The 23,822-nt window shown below is 36.9% G+C and overlaps 1 protein-coding gene and 1 non-coding gene across 3 annotated transcripts in view; both read right to left on the bottom strand.

Moving 5' to 3' along the window:
• Positions 1-23,822, bottom strand: part of RPL10 (ribosomal protein L10) — a 46,462-nt gene that overhangs the window by 6,121 nt on the left and 16,519 nt on the right. For both annotated transcript variants that reach the window (XM_044080341.1, XM_044080340.1), the window contains exons 5-6: positions 12,676-12,814; positions 2,018-2,180 (exon numbers count right to left, since the gene is read on the bottom strand). In XM_044080341.1, coding sequence (XP_043936276.1) covers positions 2,018-2,180; positions 12,676-12,814 — 302 coding nt within the window. The remainder of the gene's footprint in view (positions 1-2,017; positions 2,181-12,675; positions 12,815-23,822) is intronic.
• Positions 1,602-1,735, bottom strand: LOC122809904. The gene has a single exon (XR_006366014.1). It is a non-coding gene; the product is annotated as a small nucleolar RNA SNORA70 (small nucleolar RNA).

The following is a 23,822-nucleotide window of genomic DNA, read 5'->3' as shown; positions in this document are numbered from 1 at the left end:
AGAAACAGAGCCAAGGGCTATCACTTAAGCCTGGATAGCATATAGAGTTCAGCCTAACCTGCCAGAGATATTTCTACAAAATCAGACAACTGCAAGACAAGACTAGCACACATTTGCCTGACAGTTGTATATAAAAAAAAAAAAAAAAAAAAATTTACGTTGGCAAGACAAAGAAAACTTAGATATATGAACATTTATATAGCATTTCCAAGGATGATGAAAATAATGCTTTACGATATGATTTTTATGATGGACAAAGTGCCTGAACATTTTGGGAATGGATGGTGGGGAACACTCAAGTTCACTTGTTTCTTTAACCATGCCAGTTTTACATTGCATGACCAAGATCACATGATAAATTAGTATCTTAAAAATGGTAGCAGTTGCAACAGATTTCATTCGGAGGACAGGAGATCAAACTTAGTTTTATGTACTTGCTAGTGCATGGTTTTATCTTGGAGGACAAACTAGCTGTCTGTAGTTGCTGGCTTGCTTCCACATTCCACTGGGTTTTACTGTGAATCTTTTAGAAAAGTTTTAAGTCTTCAAAGGATGGCATCAGGACACACATCTTGACACTACAGACCTGCTAACAAGGTATCTACTCCGGTACTTTCCTGGTAGAAATCCTCTTGAATTCACAAATGCACATGTTCCAATGTATCAGAGTCAAAAGTCATCTTCCACTGCGGTTCTGCTGATCCTTCATATAGTAATCCACAAGATACATGGCACTGCAACTCCAACCTGACACTGCCTTACAAAAAATCCTTTTCCTACTGTATAAAGAACCACCATACTCAACACCAAGTTTAACTCCTACCCTTTCCCTTACTCTAAACCTACACCCAGACATGCACACGCTCACCATCTGCAATTGTGAAACAAGTTTCTGCATACCCCACCCCCACCCACCCCACATGCAACCACCATACTATCTTCTACTTTTCAACGTCCCAATACAAGATCCTGGCATTCAAACTGCCTCAAGAAAAACAGACACCACTTTTGAAAATTTCAGATACAACCAAATAAAAGCCCCCTTACAACTTGGAGAAAAACACTACAGCACACAATTTCATCTAGTCCAAGTTACTGTAACCGGGATGTAGAAAGGAAAAAGTAATCCAAAAGGTTTTTACAACAATACAGAAAAGTTAAAAGGTTACAAACTTATGTAAGCATGTCAGACATGCCTGTACCTTAAAGTACTGTAGGATAACTCTAGATAAAGGGAGAATACAATGAAAGGTTTCCTTTTACTAACATACAATATTTTATGTAAATTACAGTGCACATTTTTCTTGTTAGATGGGTCATGGCTGAAAAGGGTCCACCTGCCAAAATGCTCATGCCAAAGCAAAAAATGCTTTTGAGTGCCTTTTTATGCATATAAAAATGAAAGCACCATTCAGACAACTTAAGCATACCTGACCTCTGTCCTAACAGTGTGCTGCATGTAGCAGCTCAAATGTCTCCCAGATGGAGAATTTTGACTTCTTCCATACAATACAAATGCATGTGCAGAAGACAGTGGCAGTGTACCCCACACTAATCAGGCAGCAGCTGTCCTCGCACTACACTGTAAATCTATTTACAAGTCCTGTTTCAAAGGTCCCTTGGCGTACTCAGTACATAACTAAGCACATACACAACCTAAGAATATTAATTTATGCAGTCAGTGCATACCAACTACTGATGAAGTACAACAGTCGGTCGGCTTAAGAGACTGCAAATACTGCACTTTTAATAGCATAGGTATAAAAATCTATAAACTTTTCTTAGTTTACCATTTGTTGAGTGGGCTATACAGGAACCCCCCAAAGAGTTTTCTTCTGTGAAGATTTCACACTGCCCAAGCTCAAAAAGTCAAGAAATGACACCTTTGCATCAGTGATCAGTACAGAATAAAATCTACAAAAGAACCTACACTTAGTGAAGAAAAGATTACCATAAGCAGACAGCAGGAAATGTGCTACTAGAACACATTGCATCATTCTAACATCATTAAACTCACCTTCTGACGGCCAGGGAATTTGAATTTGGCTCTACGGAGAGCTTCAATCACATGTTCCTTATTCTGCACTTTCGTGCGCACAGACATGATCACCTGTCCAATGTGTACACGGGCAACAGTACCCTGCGGCTTTCCAAAAGCACCACGCATTCCGGTCTGAAGTCTAAGAGAGACGGAAAAAAAAAAAAAAAAAAACACAACTCAGTTTGAAATCTGAAGTAAAGTTAAGGCTGAACAGCTGTAATGGAAGCTGAAAATCTTTTCCCAAGATTTACACTTTACATGCTACTTAATAAAAATGCATACTTGTACAAGTGACAAGGTTGCACCTACCAAACCACTGTAAAAATTCTTATCCTATCAGAGCAGAGGGACAATGAAGTATTCCAAGCACAGAAGAAGGTGTCAAGTCAGGAGCAGAGGTGCAACTGACACAGAAAACATACATCCCCAAAAGGTCAACTACAACATGTGCTGAGGCAGCTATCAGCATGTCTTCAGGATGTGGAAGGAACCTAAAAACATACCAAGAATCCACAACACATTACGAACAGACTCTTCAAAAGAGTGAGCCAGAGTCAGAAGCCAAACTAGAAAATAAAGGGCTGTAAAGCAGTGATGTTAAAAGCATCGACATAACACTATTCTAACAAATGCTGTCAACTCCACCCTCACAGGAAACAAGTGATAAAGGCTACTACATGAAATGTATGGGTGGCAAAACAGATGCACTTTACAGTACTCATTTCATAAGGGCCCAAGTCTGCCAAAAGCACAGTGTTTCGTAGGTCAGTCTGGACTACTCCATGCAACAGAATTCACACATCCCCAAGAACCAGAGTCTTGTTATAAAAAAAGAGGACAGGCAACTACTTTTACAACTTTCAATTCTGGTGATACTATGGCAGTCAAACACACTCAAGCTGGACCAGTATTGTAAAATGTTGCTGCTTCTTTCCAATAGTTAGTCCATCCATCTATCATAGTAAAAAATAGAGAATTTCAGACTCTTGACTAAAGTATTCCATCCTGAATAGGCAGCTTAAACCCTCAATCCTTGCTACAGCTTGCACAACCAGATAACCAGTGTGGAAAACCATGAAGTGGGTACCAGGCAGATTTACAGGACCTGAATAAGCCAAATATCAAACATTACTAGCCAACAATCATCTGGAGAGAGAGTCTGCTTACCTATATGGGTAACGTCCTTGATGGGAACAAGGCAATAGGCTGATCAGTTCTTGCCTAAACATTTTCCCAAATGCTCCACAAGGGGGCTAGAAAATGTAAATGTCTTATCCTTTTGGTGAGAGATGGGACAAGTGATAAGCAGCAATCTGAACACTAACCTTAAGGTATTTAATTTGATTCATCACATACTTTTTAAACTAGCGTCTTTGCTTGTAAGAGCTACGTTTATGGAATAGTGCATGATAAGAGTACAACATTGGCAGCTCCACAACTCTCCCAGCACAAATCCACAAAAACTGACTCCAAGTGGAAAATGAGCCTTCCATCTGAACAAGTTGAACTTTTTATACTATAAAAATTTTAACATCCACTTTCAAAAACTGAGCATTTCTATAGTAGAAAATGCAAAATAAACCACTTTCCAGCTTACGTGAAGTGCAGACTGCCAAGTGGTGTGCATTAAGCTCATCTTTGAATTTAGTCTTCCTCCAAGCAGTCCCCTCTAAGGTGATACTGCCTGCATCATTTAACTGTCCCAAATTCTAGCACAGAACTAGATGTCCACTAAAACCCATATGCAATTTATGAAGTGTGTGCATACACACACTTCTTAAAAACAGAGGCAGAGCAGATGCTACGCAACAGCACAAATATTAAACCCCTCGTACCACATTAAGGGACCCCAGACATTAAAAGATTTTCACCTGTCCAAGTCGGTATACATCTGAGCATCTAAATAAATGCACTATGCTGGAGTTATACCAGTTAGTAGGTTAGGTAGTTAACATCTTCAATTACTTGTTAGGCATTCTTGTTAGGCATTCTTTTAAGGTAATCTCAGAACACCTAGGATGAGGTATGTGCGGTAGAGTGAAGTAAAGAGCAACTTAACTTTACTGCATATATTAATTTTAACCACAATGGTTACTGTGCATCACAGATTACCAGGCTAATGGCCCTGGGGCACTTCCAAGCCTAGCCAAGAGTTTATCCCCCAAAAAGAATATCTCAGCCAGCTCTTGTCAATGAGGAACACAGGTGGAACTCTTGCAACAAATTTGTTTCCCATCCACTCAACAAGGTTGCACTTCAAAAGGGTCAGCGAGGTGCTCTGATGTTTATGGGAAGTTTATTTCAGAAACGGGGTAGCCTTGGGGAGATGTTTTAATCCCTTACTTGTAAAGCGTGGGCATTTTGCTAAGCGATACAGTGAATATGCAACACGTTCGTCAAATGCTTTTAGAAACCCACCAGTGGAAGCTCCCAACATAAGGCAGTCAAGCAAGCTTCTGTTCTGTAGCCAAAGGACACTGAAACCCAAGCATTACATAGAAAGTTCAATTCCACTGATTTCCAGGAAAGGCCTTGTGCTTTAGAAAAGGCAAAGTGCTTTAGAGTTAGCCTCAAGAAATATATAAATTATCTGTAGCAAAGAATTTAATGGGTGCCTCACCCTGGGTACCAGCTGAAATTCGGAAGACTGCATAACTGCAGTGCACTGAGGCCAGCAAGACTTTCAGGATACTGCACATTACCCTTCCAATTTTGTGCCAGCAAAATTGGCAGGAATTTTGCATTTGCTCTTAAATCAAATGAGATCCCACCAGATTGACACTATTAGGTAGGTTTATATGTGAAGCTTCAGTGAAGACAGCTAGTTTCAGCTATTTAGCCTTCCTTAAGCACAAATTTTAGAACTTGCAAAACAACACAGACATGCAAAAAAGCAAAGGATGACCTATTCTCCCACAACTTGTACAGTTGTGCAAATAAACTGGACAACAATACTTGCTGAAAATGATAATTACTGCAGTAGCCTTCAATATATAGGGTTATTCCTGGTCAGGGAAGCAGTCAGCTTCCATGTGGTCAAACCATTAGCTAAAGCTAAGCCAATTAAAAAGAAAAACACAAGCTTGAGGATCAAGATAGTCCAAACATTCATGCCAGAGGGTGGTTAAGCCCCAAGAGAGCATAGGGGGTGGGGGGTGGAAGACTACAGCAGCACAGACCATCTGAAAATATACTGTCATACCAAGTTACTGTACAGCTTCCATAGTGAAAACTGCAGACCATCTCCACCTCCATTCCTTACTGTACAGCTTTCATAGTGAAAACTGCAGACCACCTCCACCTCCATTCCGGTGATAAATTTCTACCAAGTACTACTAAAGCAAATAATACATTGTGGAACTCTGTGCTCAGAAAATCCAGCTCAAACAATACCTTACTCTATCTTGATCATGCTCACCACCAGGTTGAAACCTCCAATACAAGAACAAACCTCTTACTGCTCATCACAAACCTATTGCCCTCTACTTGAATACAATCTCCATTCAAGCCCCCCCAAACACTTATCTTGCTCTTTCTAAAATGTCCTCATCCACTCTATGCCCTTCATGCATTTCCTGTATACCCAAGTTAACAAATCTAGGTACACCAATTTGGAACAGGTAGACTAAAAAGTAATCGTATGCCATCTCTGTCATATGCTATTACTACTATCCTCCTATCCAATACTAACTTCCATCACAGCGTACATAAAATTAAACTTGAATCAATGTCCGTTAACTTCATTACATATCTTGAACTTCTTGTAAGCCTTTCTTTATGGAAAGGAAATTTTTTTACACAATAAATGCATTTTACAATAGAGGTTTCCCTTCTGCAGTATCAATCCATTTACTTCTGCAGGATTTTACAGCTGGAACTGCACAGATTTATAACTGAAGTAAATACTTGACTGTATATATACCCACCTTATTACTATCCGAAATTCACTTCAATATAAAAAATGGGCTCTACCCAGTCGACTTACTGGTAAAAAAAACAAATAGGACTACCAATATGGATAGATTACCCTAGCTTACAATTGGAAGGTGTACACAGAAGGGTCCAGGAGTCCCTGAAGAATGAGACTAGCATAGCCTGACTTGGACCTTAGAAAAGGAATAAAGCTTGAAGTGCTTTTGCAAGTGTTTATACAGGTTACCAAGCTTCTGCAATCCACCCCTTTTCCAAAAAGCCAGAGACGAAGCCAAGGTCCCAGTACAGTGGGCCTTGACCCAGCCTGGAATAGTTTTGTAGTGGGCCTTGACCCAGCCTGGAATAGTTTTGTAGTAGTGAGAAGAGCCAACAGCCGTAGCCAGTCAATAAATCAAATAAGTCTACTTCGATGGAAGCGTTCCCTTCTTACCTTCATAAGACAATGCCAGAGTTGTCTATGAACCTGTATGGAGAATAGCATCTCGCATTTTTATGTTCAGGAAAAAAAGTGGGGAGCGGGACAGTTTGGCTTAAAAGTAAACTCAGATGCTACTTTAAGCATAAAACAATTAGTTCTCAAAAGAAACCCCCATTTCTATGGAAAATGAGGTAAGGTTGACAAATCTCAAGAGCTTACAATGCAGATACTCTTCTTGTAGAGGCCAGTGTATTCAGTAGTTTTCCTTGCAAGGACGTCAAATCAGAGGAGTTCAAATGAAGCAAGCGTTGAGAAGCTAAAACTAAAAATTCAGGTTTTCCTAGAGCCCTCTTTTGCAAACCCTCTTACAAAAAAGATTTACATGCAAAACCTCTTTCAATGCATTTTCACATGTAAATGTTTTTGAAACAGGATCATCCATGGGAAGGACGTGCGAGTTGAGGAATAAAGGACACAAGACAGCAACTCTCGCTGTAAAACTGAAGAAACTAGCCCCTGAATGGGTGCCGGCACCAACTAGAAAACTATATTTAGAAGCAGGCTTTCTTGTCTCCATTAATATCTGCTGCACATCTTCAGTAAACAGATGCCTAAAGGAAATTAACACCGTATTACCCATGTAGTAAAGTTGAAGCTGATGTGGTTGGAATGTACTCTTAACAGTAGACCCACTCTAAGAAGTTTGTGGTTGCCTGGGCCACAACACATGGTTGCCTGGGCCACAACACAGTCACCACAATGACACTGGGGGATTTCTTCCAAATCTTTAAAGTACTACATCTTTCAGGTTTTCCCAGTTAGAGGTCGCCACAATGGAACTCCAGTCTGCTAAGGATTGGCAGTGGATTTTTTTTTACAGTGTTGAGGTGCCAGCCTGATGCCCAACCTTCAAAGAAGCACACCCATTCACGCACCTATCTGCATTTCTAACATCACTGTACCCCGGGGAATACATGCAGACTCCACACAAAATGCACTCCAGCAGAGAATTGAACCAGAGAACCTCTTGCTGTGAGGCGAAAATGCTAACTGCTGCATCACTGCGGCCACTGGATAAATCACAGAGGGAGAAAAGGCACACATGAACATTCCTTTTTCCTTGGACAAGAACGTTCATATATGTCTTCCAGGCCATCAGGCAAAGTCCTAATGCAGAATTTTGTCAGCTGATTGTTCAGAGGAGGAAAATAGGTCTACTTAAGGAAAGCCTCAACAGGTCAAGTTGTTAAAAACACCCCCCCCCCATCTATTATTTGAGGGTCCGTCTTTGCCCTGCTTGGCTGCCTTACATCTTTGTTCGGACAGGATGTAGGATGGCTGTACAGTTGCACTGTGCTGTGAAGCTATAGCCAAGCCACCATGGCTAGTATGCAAAGAGGGCAAGACCTGTTTCTCCCCGATGTACCACATGAACAGGGATCTGAAAAGATAACCGGTGTTGGTGCTGGGACCAGAGAGAGACTTCAGGCATCACTGTAGCTCTCATGTGGAGTCTTGCCAGACTAGGTTTGACAAAATCTAGGCAGTACTCCCTCACACAGTGACGAAAGTCTGAACAGAAAACCCTAGACATACACAAGTCTTTTCCTGTGGAAGAGTTCTCGGAACCAAGGTGCAACAGACACGCCAGGAATACAGTCTCTCTCTGTGCACGCGTCTGTGCGCATCTGTGCGTTGGGAATCAAGACTTCTGAAAAATCGATTTGGCGAGATCTCTTACAAAAGCTGGGATGCCAAGTGAGAAACTGGCAACACGTCCAAGACTCTGCAAAAATAACCAGGTCTTCTAAATATTCAAACTGGTTCCTTGTTGCCTTTAATGAGCTACACATGATGAGCAGTCCCAAGGGTAAGGCAGAGAATCGATAATGTGATCAAGACAGAAAAAAGAAATGCCTGAAGTCTGGATGAATACAGATTTGACATGTTTCCTGGCAACACGAGATTATAAAAAAGGTACTTAACTGAGGAATAAAGATCAACATCTGGTCTAGTGGATGAGGAATCACCCCTGGAAAAGAGAAATTTCCTTTCACTGTAACCTTGGTGAATGATCTTCAGTACTTGTTTGCCTGAGACTATGTTGTGAAAGACAAGTTGAGATCCAGACTTTCTTGAAGGGGAAAGTGACAACATCCACTAAACAGTTATTCCGACTTGTTTGGGCACTCTTTTCTGGGGGGGGGGGGCCTGTAAGCTTTTTGAAATCCCCTCACCATTTGTTTACCAGCACTTTGCTAAGAATATTTTTAGTTTTTCCAAAACTGGATGACTGATTATGAGGGCTGAAAATTCTGCATCAGTTTGCTGCAGAAATTAAGTCTTGAGGAGATAAAGGGGCCAAAATTTCTATCCAAAAAGAATTAAAATCTTGATTTACCAAATCTGGGAGGTTCCGAGAATGCAGCCAAAAAAAAAAAAAAAACGTACCAGTGGCCAGAGCCCTGGTAGTAGAATCAAGAATCAGTGTGGTGTGACCTACAAGTGATGGAAGAAATTACGCCACTTAATTTTCCCTCACAAGAAACTGCAACAAAATATTCCTCATACTTTCACAATTATTCAGAATATAAAAGTCTGACTTAAAATTCTGAAAAAATCAAGGTAGCAGAAACATGCACTCCCCCTCCCCAAGTTATCAGTTTTCTGCTGCTACGTCAAGTTAGAAGTATAAAAACCTAAAGGATTGAGGAACTTTATACAATCTGCCTTTTTTTTAGGGCACCAGGCTGACTATCAGTCAAACTGCAGGTAGTGGAAGGAAACAATTCTCCAAAGCTGACAGCACTGGAAGAATGAGAGAAGGTTCTGGAAATTCTGCAACAGGTCATGGTATTTCTAATGGACCTAGAAACCTCAGTGTTCTCCCACTGAACATTTTAGAAAGAGTTTCACAGAAAAGGAGACAAACTGTGCACTCTCAAGCATGAATCAGAAATCAGAGAAAGAACTCCTCCCCTGGTACAATGTCCCCTCCCGTGGATCTCCAGTGTATGTGGGATTTCCCACCACGGGGGAATAAATAGGCATCTAGAGGAGGTCTGATGGAAAAGTGTGTTGGGCAGGGCATAAAAAATACTTACTATCCATGCTTGTAAACTTCTTGCAAGTTCTTTTCTGCACACTTTTTCAAAACTCTCTAGCCCATGATTCAACACCCGTTACACGTTAGTAATCTAGGAATACCCATTTAGTAGAGAGTAATCATACTGGTCAGACGAGCTACATCTGGCAGTCTCACTCTTGCCTGCCCGGATCACTTCACTTATACCTGGTGGAATGCACCATCATGACTTATGTCAATGCCCAGTACAGTGCTGGACTGTTCAATGAAGCACTTTTGGGCTGACTTCATTAAGGTGAACATTCAATGCACGCAACTAATGCTGTCTAATCATCATGTAGCATCTAAAACAGCTTAAAGCATTCTCTAACTGCAAGCACCACATTATCAGTCCAGATGCTCAAAAGACAAGTCAGATTTCGCTTTCTAAACCAAATCATTATCCTCTCTCAACAACAAAGCATTACGTCCAATTAAATTTGGATAACACTTCATGGGTTTTGAAATTTGATGTTGAAACTTCCATAGCAATGCCTTCTGTTCCCTCAAATAAAATGATAGAGCTAAGGCACACTTTTTCCAGCTCAATAATGGCAGTACTCTATATGGACATTTTACCACAAAGGAAAAAAAAAGGTAAATTCACCAGCAAGTTTGAAACTGTGATAATTCCTTAACATCTACCTACACAGACAACAGGCTAATACAGTCGCACTGCCAAAAAGCAAAGCAAAACCTGTTGAAAGAGTGAACACAAAAGCTGCATTAAAAGGATTTTATCGAGTCCCAAAGGAATTAACCGCAACCTTAACCACACCATTACGAGACAAACTATGTCTCAGCTCCTTTTAGCTGTAAAAAGTAACAAGTCTTTGGTATTTGCAGTCAAAATGCAATGGGAATTCAGAAAATGCAATGGGAATTCAGAAATTAATGTTCCAAACACACAAAGCACTGCTAGGTGGGCAAATGAAATATTTGACCAAAAAACAAATATAAGTATTCCACAAAAAAAAAAAAGGCCAATACTTCAACCATAGGCAAATGAATTTCAACGCCAGTCCATCCAGTGTATAACGAAATGAAACAAACTTTAATCTTCCAGTGAGCTCAGTTAAACAAGGTTAGCGCTTTCATGGTTGTATCACACCACACTTCAGACCATAAATGCTTTGAATTGTGGTCCCTTATAAATATACTCAGCAATTAAAGCCATACACATCCTTACTAAAATTTCTGATGCAGTTTTAAACTATGTTTAACATCTATCTTAGCATGTTATATAAAAAAAAATATATATATTTTTTTATTTACTCTCTCTCACTATTACTCTCAAGATAAATTTAATTAAAATAAGAGCCGTTCTTTATAATGGGCTTCATTGGTATCCTTTCATTAAGGCCTTTGCCTCCAGCCGTTATCCATCTGGTTTCTGAGGTTTCCATTTTATTTATCAAATCACCCCCCTCTTTCATTTGATAAAACCTGTTCCATAATATGAAACTTAAAAAAAATTCTGCCCACATTCAACTACATGTTTTGCTAGGGCATTCGTCAGCACACCCTTCCCTATATGTAAGTGCTCACGGAAGTTCCCCGTTCATTTTTCCCCACATAGAAGGATAAGCATATTTGACAGACAGCTAAATAAACCTTACTGTTACAATTAGCTTATATGTATACTGTGCATCTGGATGCACAAATTTGTTATTCTGTTCAATAAATTGACATCGATTACACTTGGTACATGGTGATGTACCTGTCAAATTTACTTTATTTTCTATTGATTCATGTTTGCAACAAAGCATCCTCTTCAATGATTTTTTTGTTTCTAAACATAAATGTTGGCGTTTCACCTATTAAGGGTCTTAAAGGGCCTTATTTCTGGATCTTGGGTCAATATTGACCAATATTTCTTAACTGTCAGTTAACTAAATTACTATTGTTAGCATAATATGTTGGTACCCTTACTACTTGTTTATTGAACTGGTCACGTTTACCTGTTAATTTCCGAGTAGTAAGATTTGCCAATATCATTTCTATGTGCAATACTTTCATTATTCATCCTTAACCGATTCATAGCCTCTGTCATTTAGTCTTTTAAAGCCTTTTATTTCCATTTCAAAACTTTCCTGCTCTATCAACCTTGATGTTCTAAGAGCTTGCCCCTTCACAACATTATCAAAAAAGGTAAATGTCAATTTATTGAACAGAAGAAAGTTTGTGCATCCAGATGCACAGCTTATCCTATGTGGGAAAAACGAACAGGGAACTTAGATTTTGCATCCGTGAGCACTTTACATATAAGGAAGGGCACGCTGACGAATGCCCTAGCAAAACATGTAGTTGAATGTGGGCAGACACTAAGTTTCAAATTATGGAACAGGTTTTATCAAATGAAAGAGCGGGAGATTTGATAAATAAAACGGAAACCTCAGAAACCAGATGGATAGTTAGATTAAGGGCCGACAGAGGCAAAGGCCTTAATGAAAGGATACCAATGAAGCCCATTTTAAAGAACAGAGCTCTTTTTTAAAAAAAAATTATTTTGTGAGAGTAATAAAGTGATCTATATTTGTTTTTACAACGTTCTAAGACAGATGTTAAACAGTTTAAAACCGCATCAGAAATTTTAGTAAGGATATGTATGGCTTACAAATACAATTATTGTATTTTTAATTGCTGAGTATATTTATAAGGGACCACAATTAAATGCATTTATGGTCTGATTAAGTGGTGTGATACAACCATGAAAGCGCTAACCTTGTTTAACTGAGCTCAATGGAAGATTAAAGTTGGTTTTATTTCGTTTTAAACTGGATGGACTGGCGTTGAAATTCATTTGCCTATGGTTGAAGTATTGGCCTTTTTTTTTGTGGAATTCAGAAATTAATATTAAATAGTCAGAAATTAATATTCAATAGTCAGAGGTTTCTCTCCAGCTCAAAAATGATAAAGCAGAGGGTAAAAAAGAACAGATTTTGAATACAGACCTCTACATTCAACTAAGCAATTAAAACCAAAAAATGGTGTTGATGTTGCTGTTACCTGCATACCTATGTCACAGTCTTAAGCTGACTAGAATACTTTCAAAATAAAATCAAGACATGCATGCCTCACTTAAGAACTCAAAAAAGTCAAAATTTACACAACAGCCTTAGTACTGCTTTAAAAAGTAATCTTAAAAAAAAAACTCACCTATCAGCACCGGCACAGGATAACATTTTGTTAATCCGGATAACGTGGAAGGGATGCAGGCGTACTCTAATGTGAAACCCATCCTTGCCACAAGTCTTCACCATGTACTTGTTGCAACAAATGCGAGCAGCTTCAAGAGCTACAGGGAGGGGGAAAAGGCATTAATGAAAACGTAACAAAACAAGCTTCATACAGCAAGAGAGAGACTGTAAATAATGTGCAGTGGGCTTACAACAGCAGTATTTATATATATATATATATATATATATATATATATATATATATATATATATATATATATATATATATACACATATCTATATATCTATATATCTATATATCTATATATCTATATATCTATATACACACACACATACATACATATATATACATATATATATATATATATATATATATATATATATATATACACACACATACATATATATATATATATATATATATATATAATCACACACACACATATATACACATATAGGATTCCTTAACAAGAGAGAACCAACAAACTATTACAACCTACAACCATATAGCCAGATTCATTACAGAACTTTTCAACCAACATTGTTTACTTTTTTTTGCTTTATTTGTTTGTAAAAAACAACCAATTAATCTTCTTATGTTACTGTTAAACTTCCTCTGACTATATCTTGTATGTTATAATAATTAGTGCCCTTCTTATGTCTCTGTTAACTACTGAAAATGGACATATATCCAGCTCACACACACACACACACACACACACACACACAGAAAGAGGTCTACTTCTATTCGTTGACAGCCCATTTCACTTGAAACCCATTTGGTCGACGGCTCATTTCATTGACAAAAGTATTCAGGGCAAAAACCTGGGATTTGCCCCCCTCCCCACTGTTGTGCGACTGTGGAGTTATATATAGTTGGGGGGGCACAGCCCCCCACCTAGAATGTTTGTCGATGAAATGAGCTGTCGATACATATACAGAGAGAGAACACAAATGGATGTGGGCTGGAAAAAAAAAAAAAAAAAAAGAAGTCAGCATTAAACCAATGCCTGTTGCATGCAGTGGACAGGGAATACTGTTTACGTACCTGTAACAACAACCTTATACTCCGCTTTATATGCTCTTAATGTGGGGAAATTATGGACCGCCACAAAACTATATGCTAGAGGGCCCCCTACTAAAATGTCAGTACTAACACTTAAAAATACAGGAGAAAAATGAATGACCACTCTTTCAAGTTAAACTTTTTCCAAGGGGGCACGTCAACCAAGCTCACTTTATAAACTTACAGACCTCAATGATATACCTTGAAGAATACAAGGGAATAAGGGCAGCACCCCCTATAAACCCTAGAAACATGTACCAAACTCAAGAGATTGCACTACAGTGAGGAAATAGGTAAATTCCCTGTACCTCACTACAGTGATCTCCACTCAATACCGATCTCACACAACTGAATTACACTGCACATTTGGTATTGTGTATTCATTGTAGTCCGGTTTGGCATTCTGCCTCTTGGGTAAGTGCCTTTTGAACAAGCACCAGCACTACAAAATTTCAATAGTAAACCATTTCGCACACAAGTACTTTTACTTCTGCAAAATAAAACTACTTCACAAAATCAACCTCAGTCATCTAGACACAACTACAGATTTAAGCTTGCCTGTCACAGGCACAAATTAGAAAGCCAAGACCCTGAAGTACAATGACAAAGCAAATGTAAAACTGAATTATAAGATGAGAAACTGTCAACATTTACACCAGCCACATTGTGGTAAACTACTCTCCAAATAATTTGCCAAAATAGCTCAAGTCTAGAGAATACTTACCCAGTTTCCCTTAGGTGAAACTGTACCCTACTAAGACTGCTTAAACCCAACTCTAGCTAGTAATATATCCAGTGCCTAAAAGGGAAAAATGATACCATGGAGTAATTTTCAGGCATATATTACCTTACCAGTTAGAGCCAAAACTTTACTTGTGTATTTGCACGCTAATCTCAACCTGCAGACACTAAAAAACGGTACAAAGGCTCTTTAAAGTAGGTACATCTAGCCAAAAAGTGGAGCACTTAATTAGCATAAAATGGGTAATGTCTAGTACAGAAGTTTTCCGACTTCTGGTAGAGTTGTGGGATGCAACTACAGATAATAAAAAGGGGGGGGGGGGGTCACAAAACATGCACATTAACAAAGACATCTGTATGCCAAAAATCAGTCAAACACGTGGAGTTGGGAGGTGCAGGCATGCATGTGCAAGAACCATTAAGCAGAGACTTTAGAACCTCAGTTTGTGAAAGTGCTAAAATAAAAAGCACAGCCATCCATCAAATCTCATTTTAACTACAGTGCCATAAACCAATTCCCCCTCTCTCTCAACTTGAACTTGGGTTAAGTTAGTACGCCTTACTTCTTCAGTTCTTACTGTTTACAATGTCAATTCTTAAAACGTATCAAGCTCATGTTCATATCACCCCACTTTACATAAACTGCACCAAGCTTATATATATATATATATATATATATATATATATATATATAAGCATATATATATATATATATATATATATATATATATATATATATATATATAAATAAAAACGCACACTAAAAACTTTCTTCAGGGGGGGGGCAAGCACCCCCCCCCACTACTTACATATACCAAGTCTGGGATTGTACTATCTTTATCCACACTGTACTGCAATCCCCATCAGGCGGCTTGGAGAAGTTGTGTGTATACATATACACACACACACACACACACACACACACACACACATATATGCATAACTATAAGCAAAAACAAACCTGGCAGTGGGCAACAGTTATGCTATCGCAGTTTTTCTACATATAATAATGTAGTATATAATGCTGAACGAATCTATAGCACTAAGAAATGTGGTACCTGTGCCCAATGCATTTATGTGGATGAGTCTAGGTTTTTTAGGCATCCAGATACTGGACGCCTTTGGGAACTTAGGCTAAATGGTTCATGCAATACTAAGAATATAGTATAAGTTTCCCACTGTCAGGTTTGTTTTTGCTTTTATGTGGGCAAAACAAACCGTACACTGAGGGAACGTATTAGAGATCATGTTTACTGTATAAATAGGCAAGATAAGTTATAATGCATTAGCCAAGCATGTTTTGAATAAGGGGGCAGACCATGTATTTGTGTTTCAAATATTGCATATACAACATATAAATAAGAATAGGTAACATTACAAATGACACGGAATGTGCAGAGTTAAAATGGATATTTAGGCTGGCAGCACATGGGGGGTGAGGACTAAATGAAGTTGTTTCACTCAAGCCCATATTAAATGCCAGGGCTTTGAGATAAAATTTTAATATAAATGTATTTAATATAAATGGATTAATTAGTTTTAAAATGTATAATAAAATAAGTAGTTTGATGAAGTATATGAACTACTTAGATTTAGAGGTTTTCTCTTCAATTAAATTGTAGTAATTGAGATGTAATTATTTAATTACTGTGTATAAAAGATGTATTTTTTTTTTTTTTTTTTTTTTTTAAGAGAGTTACGTCTGAAGAAGCGGTTGAGTTTCCGTGAAAGCGCCAACGTCCTTTATTATTTTATTAAAGCATCAGTTTTATTCAACTTGGATATCATTTTTTTACTTAAATTTCTTATTTGGATGTTACTTTGCTGCCTCTTGCCTTTGGGATTGTGAAGTTGTGAATATGAATACATTATATATATATATATATATATATATATATATATATATATATATATATACATATATATATATATATATATATATATATATATATATATATATATATATATATATATATATATATATATATATATATATATATGTATATATGTATGTATGTACACACTTTTGCAGATACAGGTGTTTTCTTTAAACTTAGTCTGCTTTTTGCATTCGAGAAAGCATTTTTCGATTAACAAAGATAATACACACTTAACACACATTAGTAATACATATTACACACGCATACATACACATTTTTGTAAAGACTGAACGCAGTACATCAAAAACGGTAAAAATAGTAAGTGGCAAAAGCTTAGTGACGCTAACTCTGCCACCTGTGTATGCTATGTACATACATGTGCACACACAAAACATCTTTAACTTTGGCAATTGCTGTTATTACAACACACACGTGTTAACTAAAATGAAGTTAGCAGTGTTATAGAAATGAAAAAACAGAAAAGCAGGATTAAAATTGATGGTGAACACCACTTAGCATTGTGTGGACTCAGGTAAGTGGGCCTACAGACCCGCATTAGCCACCAGAAATCAACACGTGTGTTAGAAATATATGTGGGCAATAAACTAATATTCGGAGACTCTACAGAATAAAATGGCTTTGCAGTCTACTACAATTCACTAAACAATGGCAGATGTACCAAGACGAATAACCAGCATGGTGTTACCATTATACCTTTACTCCCAAACCCTGTTAAACATAACCTATCCTATTAGAATGTCCAATACTGAGTGTGCACAGTGTGAGAGCGCGCAAGTGCAGTGTGTGTGTGTGTGTGAGGGGGGGGGGACGACAAGAGGTGGAAATGCACAATTAAAGCAGCATGGAAACAAAGTGACACTCACTGCATTGTCAGACATTATATGTGAAAATATTCCACTACAACATTTTTTGTGGAACTTGAACTAGCTCATTAGAGCAATACAAGGTGTCCCGTAATCCATGCCAGACTATTAAGAGGTTGTATAAAAGCACAGACTGGACTGTCCCACTAGTTGTACTGCCGCAAACAGGCTAATCATAAAGTTATGTTTTACAAATACCAACAAAAGCACTGTGTTGAGTTCAAAACACCGGCCAGCCACAGATATGTCCCAAAACACCATAGTCAATGTAAGATGAAAAAACGTTAAACGCCAAACTAAACACAGCGCATTTCGTCTGAACCTCAGACTTAATCAGACATCCATTAAAACAATTAAGCAATTACATATATAGACGAACCCATTCAAATAATCCAATGAATCAAATAAATACATGAATAATCAGTGCCATGTGAATGGAGCAAAATCAGTCCAATTGAACACAAGAATTTAAAGCATATTGTGTATTAGAATACATTAAGAATAGATATCCAAATATATAAATGTTATTCATATATTCAAAAGGTTAAAACAAATATATATATATATATATATATATATATATATATATATATATATATATATATATATAACAAAAATATATTAAAAAACCTAGATAGTGAATACATAAAACTATATCCTTATTACTACCAAACCTAATATGACTCTCCCCCTAGTGGTCCCTGAACAAAACAACAAATCCCACCTCAAACTCATTTAAAATCCAGAACACTGGAAAGTTAACATTTTTAAAAAATGTTTCCTTAGTGTGATTACTTACAATTTGATGATGCAATAAATACCCTAAAATGTATTTCATAATAATCTCATTCTATTTATAGATATAATATATTATAAATAAAAATCATAACTTATATATAAATAAAAATTATAATTTATATATAATGATATAACAAAAAATACTCAATATGTAAAAGAAATAAAAAACACAACTTACAAATCTAGCAGCTCTCATTTTAATGACAGGTGCAAGGGAAATATAATAGTAGAGTCCTGAGAATCTATTGGCTTCTAAAACTATTTGCCAATATAATTCTCTATATTCAATCCTGGTTTCCCAGGGACCGCCCCTCTCATCTTTCTGCACTTCAATTACAAAGAACTTGTATTTAGCCAATGGACAAAGAATAGTATGCCTGTATAATGCATTAGTCATTTTTTTATTTTTAATGTCATTTAAATGTTCATATACCCTTCTCCTATTTTTTCTCCGTTTTCCCTATATAGAAACTAGAGCAGATCTCACATGCAGCAATGTACATCACCCCAAAGAGTCACAGGTGCTAAAGGTCTTACTAACTAATTTTCTACACCTAGATTCAAGATAAATCTGATGAACATTTGCCATTAAAGGGCATTGAGAACATTTTACAAGAAAAAGTTCAGGCATCTTATTTCCTTTCTTGTTTGACCTTTAATTTGTTGATGGCCAATCCTTAATATTCCGTCCCCTTCTGAAAATAACCTTGGGTGGTTTATGCCCTTTACAGCTAAGGTCTGGAATTCGGAGAAATTTATCCCATTCTTTGTTAAAATATTCTGAATTACTCTTGCATCACCACTATAATCTATTATTAAGGCATTATTAAATTTCATACTATTGTGATGGATTTCCAACTCTGCTCTTTCATTGGATTCAACACTATTAAATTTTATAGGCTCTTTTCCTAAAATAGGTTGAAACCTGTCTGTCCTTCCTCTAGCCACATCTTCATAAATTTTGGAACAAAGATCCAAGGGACACCCTCTTTCTACAAACATCCGAATCAAAAATTTACACTGATGTCATCCTGGAAATTCTAACAATTGTCCCTTCACAATACTCTTTCTGGTGAATGGGATGTCCACTACTAAACTGTAAATAACTGTTGGAAAAGGTGTTTTCCCTATATACCTTGGACTTAACAAAACACAATTTGTCTAAATAATTCATTTCTTGGGAGCTAGTTACATGAGTAAATTTTGAAAAATCTGTAGTATTAATATAATTTATAAATTCATTCAATCTTTCATAACTGTCCTTCCAAAAAATAACCATATAGTCTAAAAATCTCTTGTATATAGACACCAACAGTCTTTATATACTATTATGAATGAATTTTACTTCCCAGGTGTTTAAAACTAAATTAGCGAAAATTGGGGCGCATCTCGCACCCATCGCCACCCCACTATATATATATATATATATATATATATATATATATATATATATATATATATATATATATATATATATATATATATATATATATATATATATATACACACATACACCTCATTATCGTTTTTTTCACCCGAATGTCGAACAGCCTCTTCAAACCATTCAAGTCCTATATTACGTGGAATAGACCCAAAAAAGGTCCACCACCACTATAGGTCAAAAACATTAAATCATTGTGAAACATATGGTTTTTGACATTATAAAGAAAATCCCAAGTATCTTTTAAAAAAAAGATATGCCTCTCATCATTATTGGTTTCAATTTAACATCAATATATCTGGCCAAAGGGGAAATAACTGAACCTTCAGCGGCCACAATAGGGCATAAAGGCTGGTCATCAAGATCTTTATGAACTTTAGGAATACCGAATATAGAAGGAATTTTGGGTCTATTAACATGTAAAAATTCAAATAGTTCTTTATCTATAAATCCTTCCAAAAATAAATCGTATAGCATACTGTATATTCTCGTATAACCTATATTTATTTCATTTCTGGAAAGATTACCATATTTAGTTTCATCCAATAAAATTTGTAACATCTTAGCTTCATAATTAATGTTATTCATTAGAACAATTCCCCCACCCTTATCTGGTTTCATTACTCTTAAATTTACATTCTCTCTCAAATCCTGAAGTTTATATTCAACAGGTGTGAGGTTAGGGGCAATTCCATTTTCCTTAACTGCCTTTCTAAACTCCCCCGCAATGTTCTCCAAATTCCTAAGTTGAGCATGAATAGGGGGGTTCCAAACACTCGTCCTTTTCAATGGTTCATGGACCACACAATCCAATGTGTCACCACAAATTAAGATCTAAATTGATTTTAACATTTTCAAATCTATTATCAACTTGCTAATATCGCACCTAGTCTTGGGTACAAGATTGAATCCTTTAGAAAAAAGGCTAAAATATGTATTGTTGATATGTAGATCTGTATAATTAAAAATATTAAAATTTTTGTAAATCACCACTAGTACAAACCACATCATAGGGGGTAAGGGTATCAAAAGAATTTTCCATTAAAATCTCCTGCCTCTCCCCCTCCATGCATTTTCATCATAATTAACTCTAATATCTGCTTGTTTACCAAAATTGGTAAATTCACTGTGATAGTTAAAAGTAGATCTAGGTTTTGGGTAATGGAAATGTTCATATTCAAATACATCTCTATTTTCCTAAAATTCTCACATTTATCAATATTTCTCATTATTTCAAAATGTTTTTCTTCATCCACTGTAAACAACAAATTAATGATGTTAACAGTATCAATGTGTTCCAAAATTTGCTCCATTTCTTCCTTATTTTTGACAATGGCCCCGAGAAGATCAAAACCCCAATTGTCAAACATTTTGATTAAAGATTCATAAAGACGTGTCCCTTAAACATTAGGGAACTTATGTACCCTTAAACCTTTAGGTGCAATTTTTAACATGCAAACATTCCTTAAGATAAATTTTCTCTATATTCAATACTTAATATTTGAATAAATCAGTCTAATTATCTGCTATGCACAGTTTTTCTTACTGTAATTCCACAGTTCAACTTTTTGATTTAACCAGTCATTAAGAGGTAGCCTTTGAAAAGTAGTCACCTTGCTCTAGTGAGCGATTAATCTCACCCACCGCCCGTAAATCATTTGGCGTTCCCGACCTGTTTTCACCACCATTCGTTGAAACTCGAGCAAGGTTTCCAATTCTATTAACCCCAAACTTGAAGGCTCTTTAGAGCTCGAATGTGCACGCTTAGGCAAGGTCACATTAACATTTTCAACACCTTGTCGATGAAAAAACGCTTCTTGGTTCCCAGGAATAGTGGCGTTACCACTACTGTGTGTCAATGAGCCACACAATGTTGTCAAAACAGTAATCAGCTGACTAAGCTGACCAATAAGTGTAGCAAGCTCATTCCCCTTCGATCCACAAAGTTCCTGGTGTACCGGGGAAAAGCTCTCCTCACCTTCCATATTCACTATCAATAACCAAAGAAGACAGAAGAAACAGTGCAAAAATCACCAATAACCAACAAAAGCACTGTGTTGAGGAGTTCAAAACACCGGCCAGCCACAGATATGTCCCAAACGTTTACTGAGCACAAAACACCATATAAAGTCAATGTAAGATGAAAAAACGTTAAATGCCAAACTAAACAGCGTTTTTGTCTGAACTACATACATACCCATTCAAATAATCCAATGAATCACAAAAATACATGAATCAGTTCCATGTGAATGGAGCAAAATCAGTCATATCTATTCTTAATGTATTCTAATACACAATATGCTTTAAATTTGTGTGTTCAATTTGACGGATTTTGCTCCATTCACATGGCACTGATTCATGTATTTTTGTGATTCATTGGATTTGAATGGGTTCAATGTAAACCGTTTATTTGCTTAATTGTTTTAATGGACGTCTGATGAAGTCAGAGGTTCAGACGAAAAACGCTGTGTTTAGTTTGGCGTTTAACGTTTTTTCATCTTACATGGAATGTATGGTGTTTTGTGCTCAGTAAACGTTTGGGACATATCCGTGGCTGGCCGGTGTTTTGAACCCAGTGCTTTTGTTGGTTATTGGTGATTTTTGCACTGTTTCTTCTGTCATCTTTGATTATTGGTAGTGAATATGGAAGGTGAGGAGAGCTTTTCCCCGGTACACCAGGAACTTCATGGATCGAAGGGGAATGAGCTTGCTACACTTATTGGTCAGCTTACTGTTTTGACTCCATTGTGCGGCTCGTTGATGCAAAGTACTATTCCTGGGAACCAAGAGCGTTTCATCAACAAGGTGTTGAAAACGTTAATATGACCTTGCCTAAGCGTGCACATTCAAGCCCTAGAGAGTCTTCAAGTTCTGGGGTTAATAGAATTGGAAACATTGCTAGAGTTTCAATGAATGGTGGTGAAAACAGGTTGGGAACGCCAAATTATTTACGGGCGGTGGGTGAGATTAATCGCTCACTAGAGCAAGGTGACAACCTTTCAAAGGGTACCTCTTCATGACTGGTTAAATCAAAAAGGTTGAACTGCAGAATTACATATGAAAAACGAAGAATGTGCATAGTTATGCAGATAATTTAAATAGACTATATTTGAACAATAAATCAAAGTATTGAATATAGAGAATACTTATCTTTAGGAATGTTTGCATGTTAAAATTGTACCTAAAGGTTTAAGGGTACATAAGTTCCCTAATAATGTTCAAGAAGGGACACGTTTTTTATGAATCTTTAATCAAAATGTTTGACAATTGGGGTTTTGATCTTCAGGGCCACTGTCAAAAATGAGGAAGAAATGGAGCAATTTTGGAACAGATACGGTTAACGAAAAAATCATTAATGATTTTATTTACAGTGGAAGAAAAAAGAAATACTTTGAAATGAGAAATATTGATAAAAACGTGAGAATATTTTAGGAAAAAAAGAATAGGAAAATAAATAAGATGGATTTGAATATGAACATAATTTTCATTACCCAAAACCTAGATCTACTTTTAACTATCACAGTGAATTTACCAATTTTGGTAAACAGATAGAGTTAATTATGATGAAAATAGAACTAATCAAGGTAATTTGGACCCTTTAGAGTACCCTCCTCTTCGGAGGTCCGAAAGAATAAGGAATCGGAGGGAGGGGAACTTCCAACAGAATGCAGAGGGGGAGAGGCAGGAGATTTTAATGGAAAATTCTTTTGATAACCTACCCCCATGATGATCTCGAAATTTTAAACTCCGGTAACACAAATATTGTTGTTTGTACTAGTGATTACAAAAATTTTAATATTTTTTAATTATACAGATCTACACAGGGGTTGGGAAGATGGCCTAATGGTTAAGGTGTTTGCCTTACAAACACAGGGCACAAGGTTTGAATCTCACAGGGGGATAATTGACTAGGCTTAAAATGGCTCGCAAGAGCAGTTAGCCTAGTACTAATCTATGAACCTAAATACATATTTTAGCCTTTTTTCTAAAGGATTAAATTTTTTACCCAAGACTAGGTACGATATTAGCAAGTTGATAATAGATTTGAAAATCTATTTAGATCTAATTTGTGGTGACACATTGGATTGTGGGGTCCATGAACCATTGAAAAGGATGAGTGTTTGGAACCCCCCCCCCCATTCATGCTCAACTTAGGAATTTGGAGAACATTGAGGGGGAGTTTAGAAAGGCAGTTAAGGAAAGTAGAATTGCCCCAAACCTCTCACCTGTTGAATATAAACTTCAAGATTTGAGAGAGAATATAATTTAAGAGTAATGAAACCAGATAAGGGTGGG

This window comes from Protopterus annectens, chromosome 8.part0, assembly GCF_019279795.1.
Source record: "Protopterus annectens isolate FY-2018-M chromosome 8.part0, PAN1.0, whole genome shotgun sequence".
NCBI lineage: Eukaryota > Metazoa > Chordata > Ceratodontiformes > Protopteridae > Protopterus > Protopterus annectens.
This window is presented reverse-complemented; position numbering and strand designations above follow the sequence as displayed.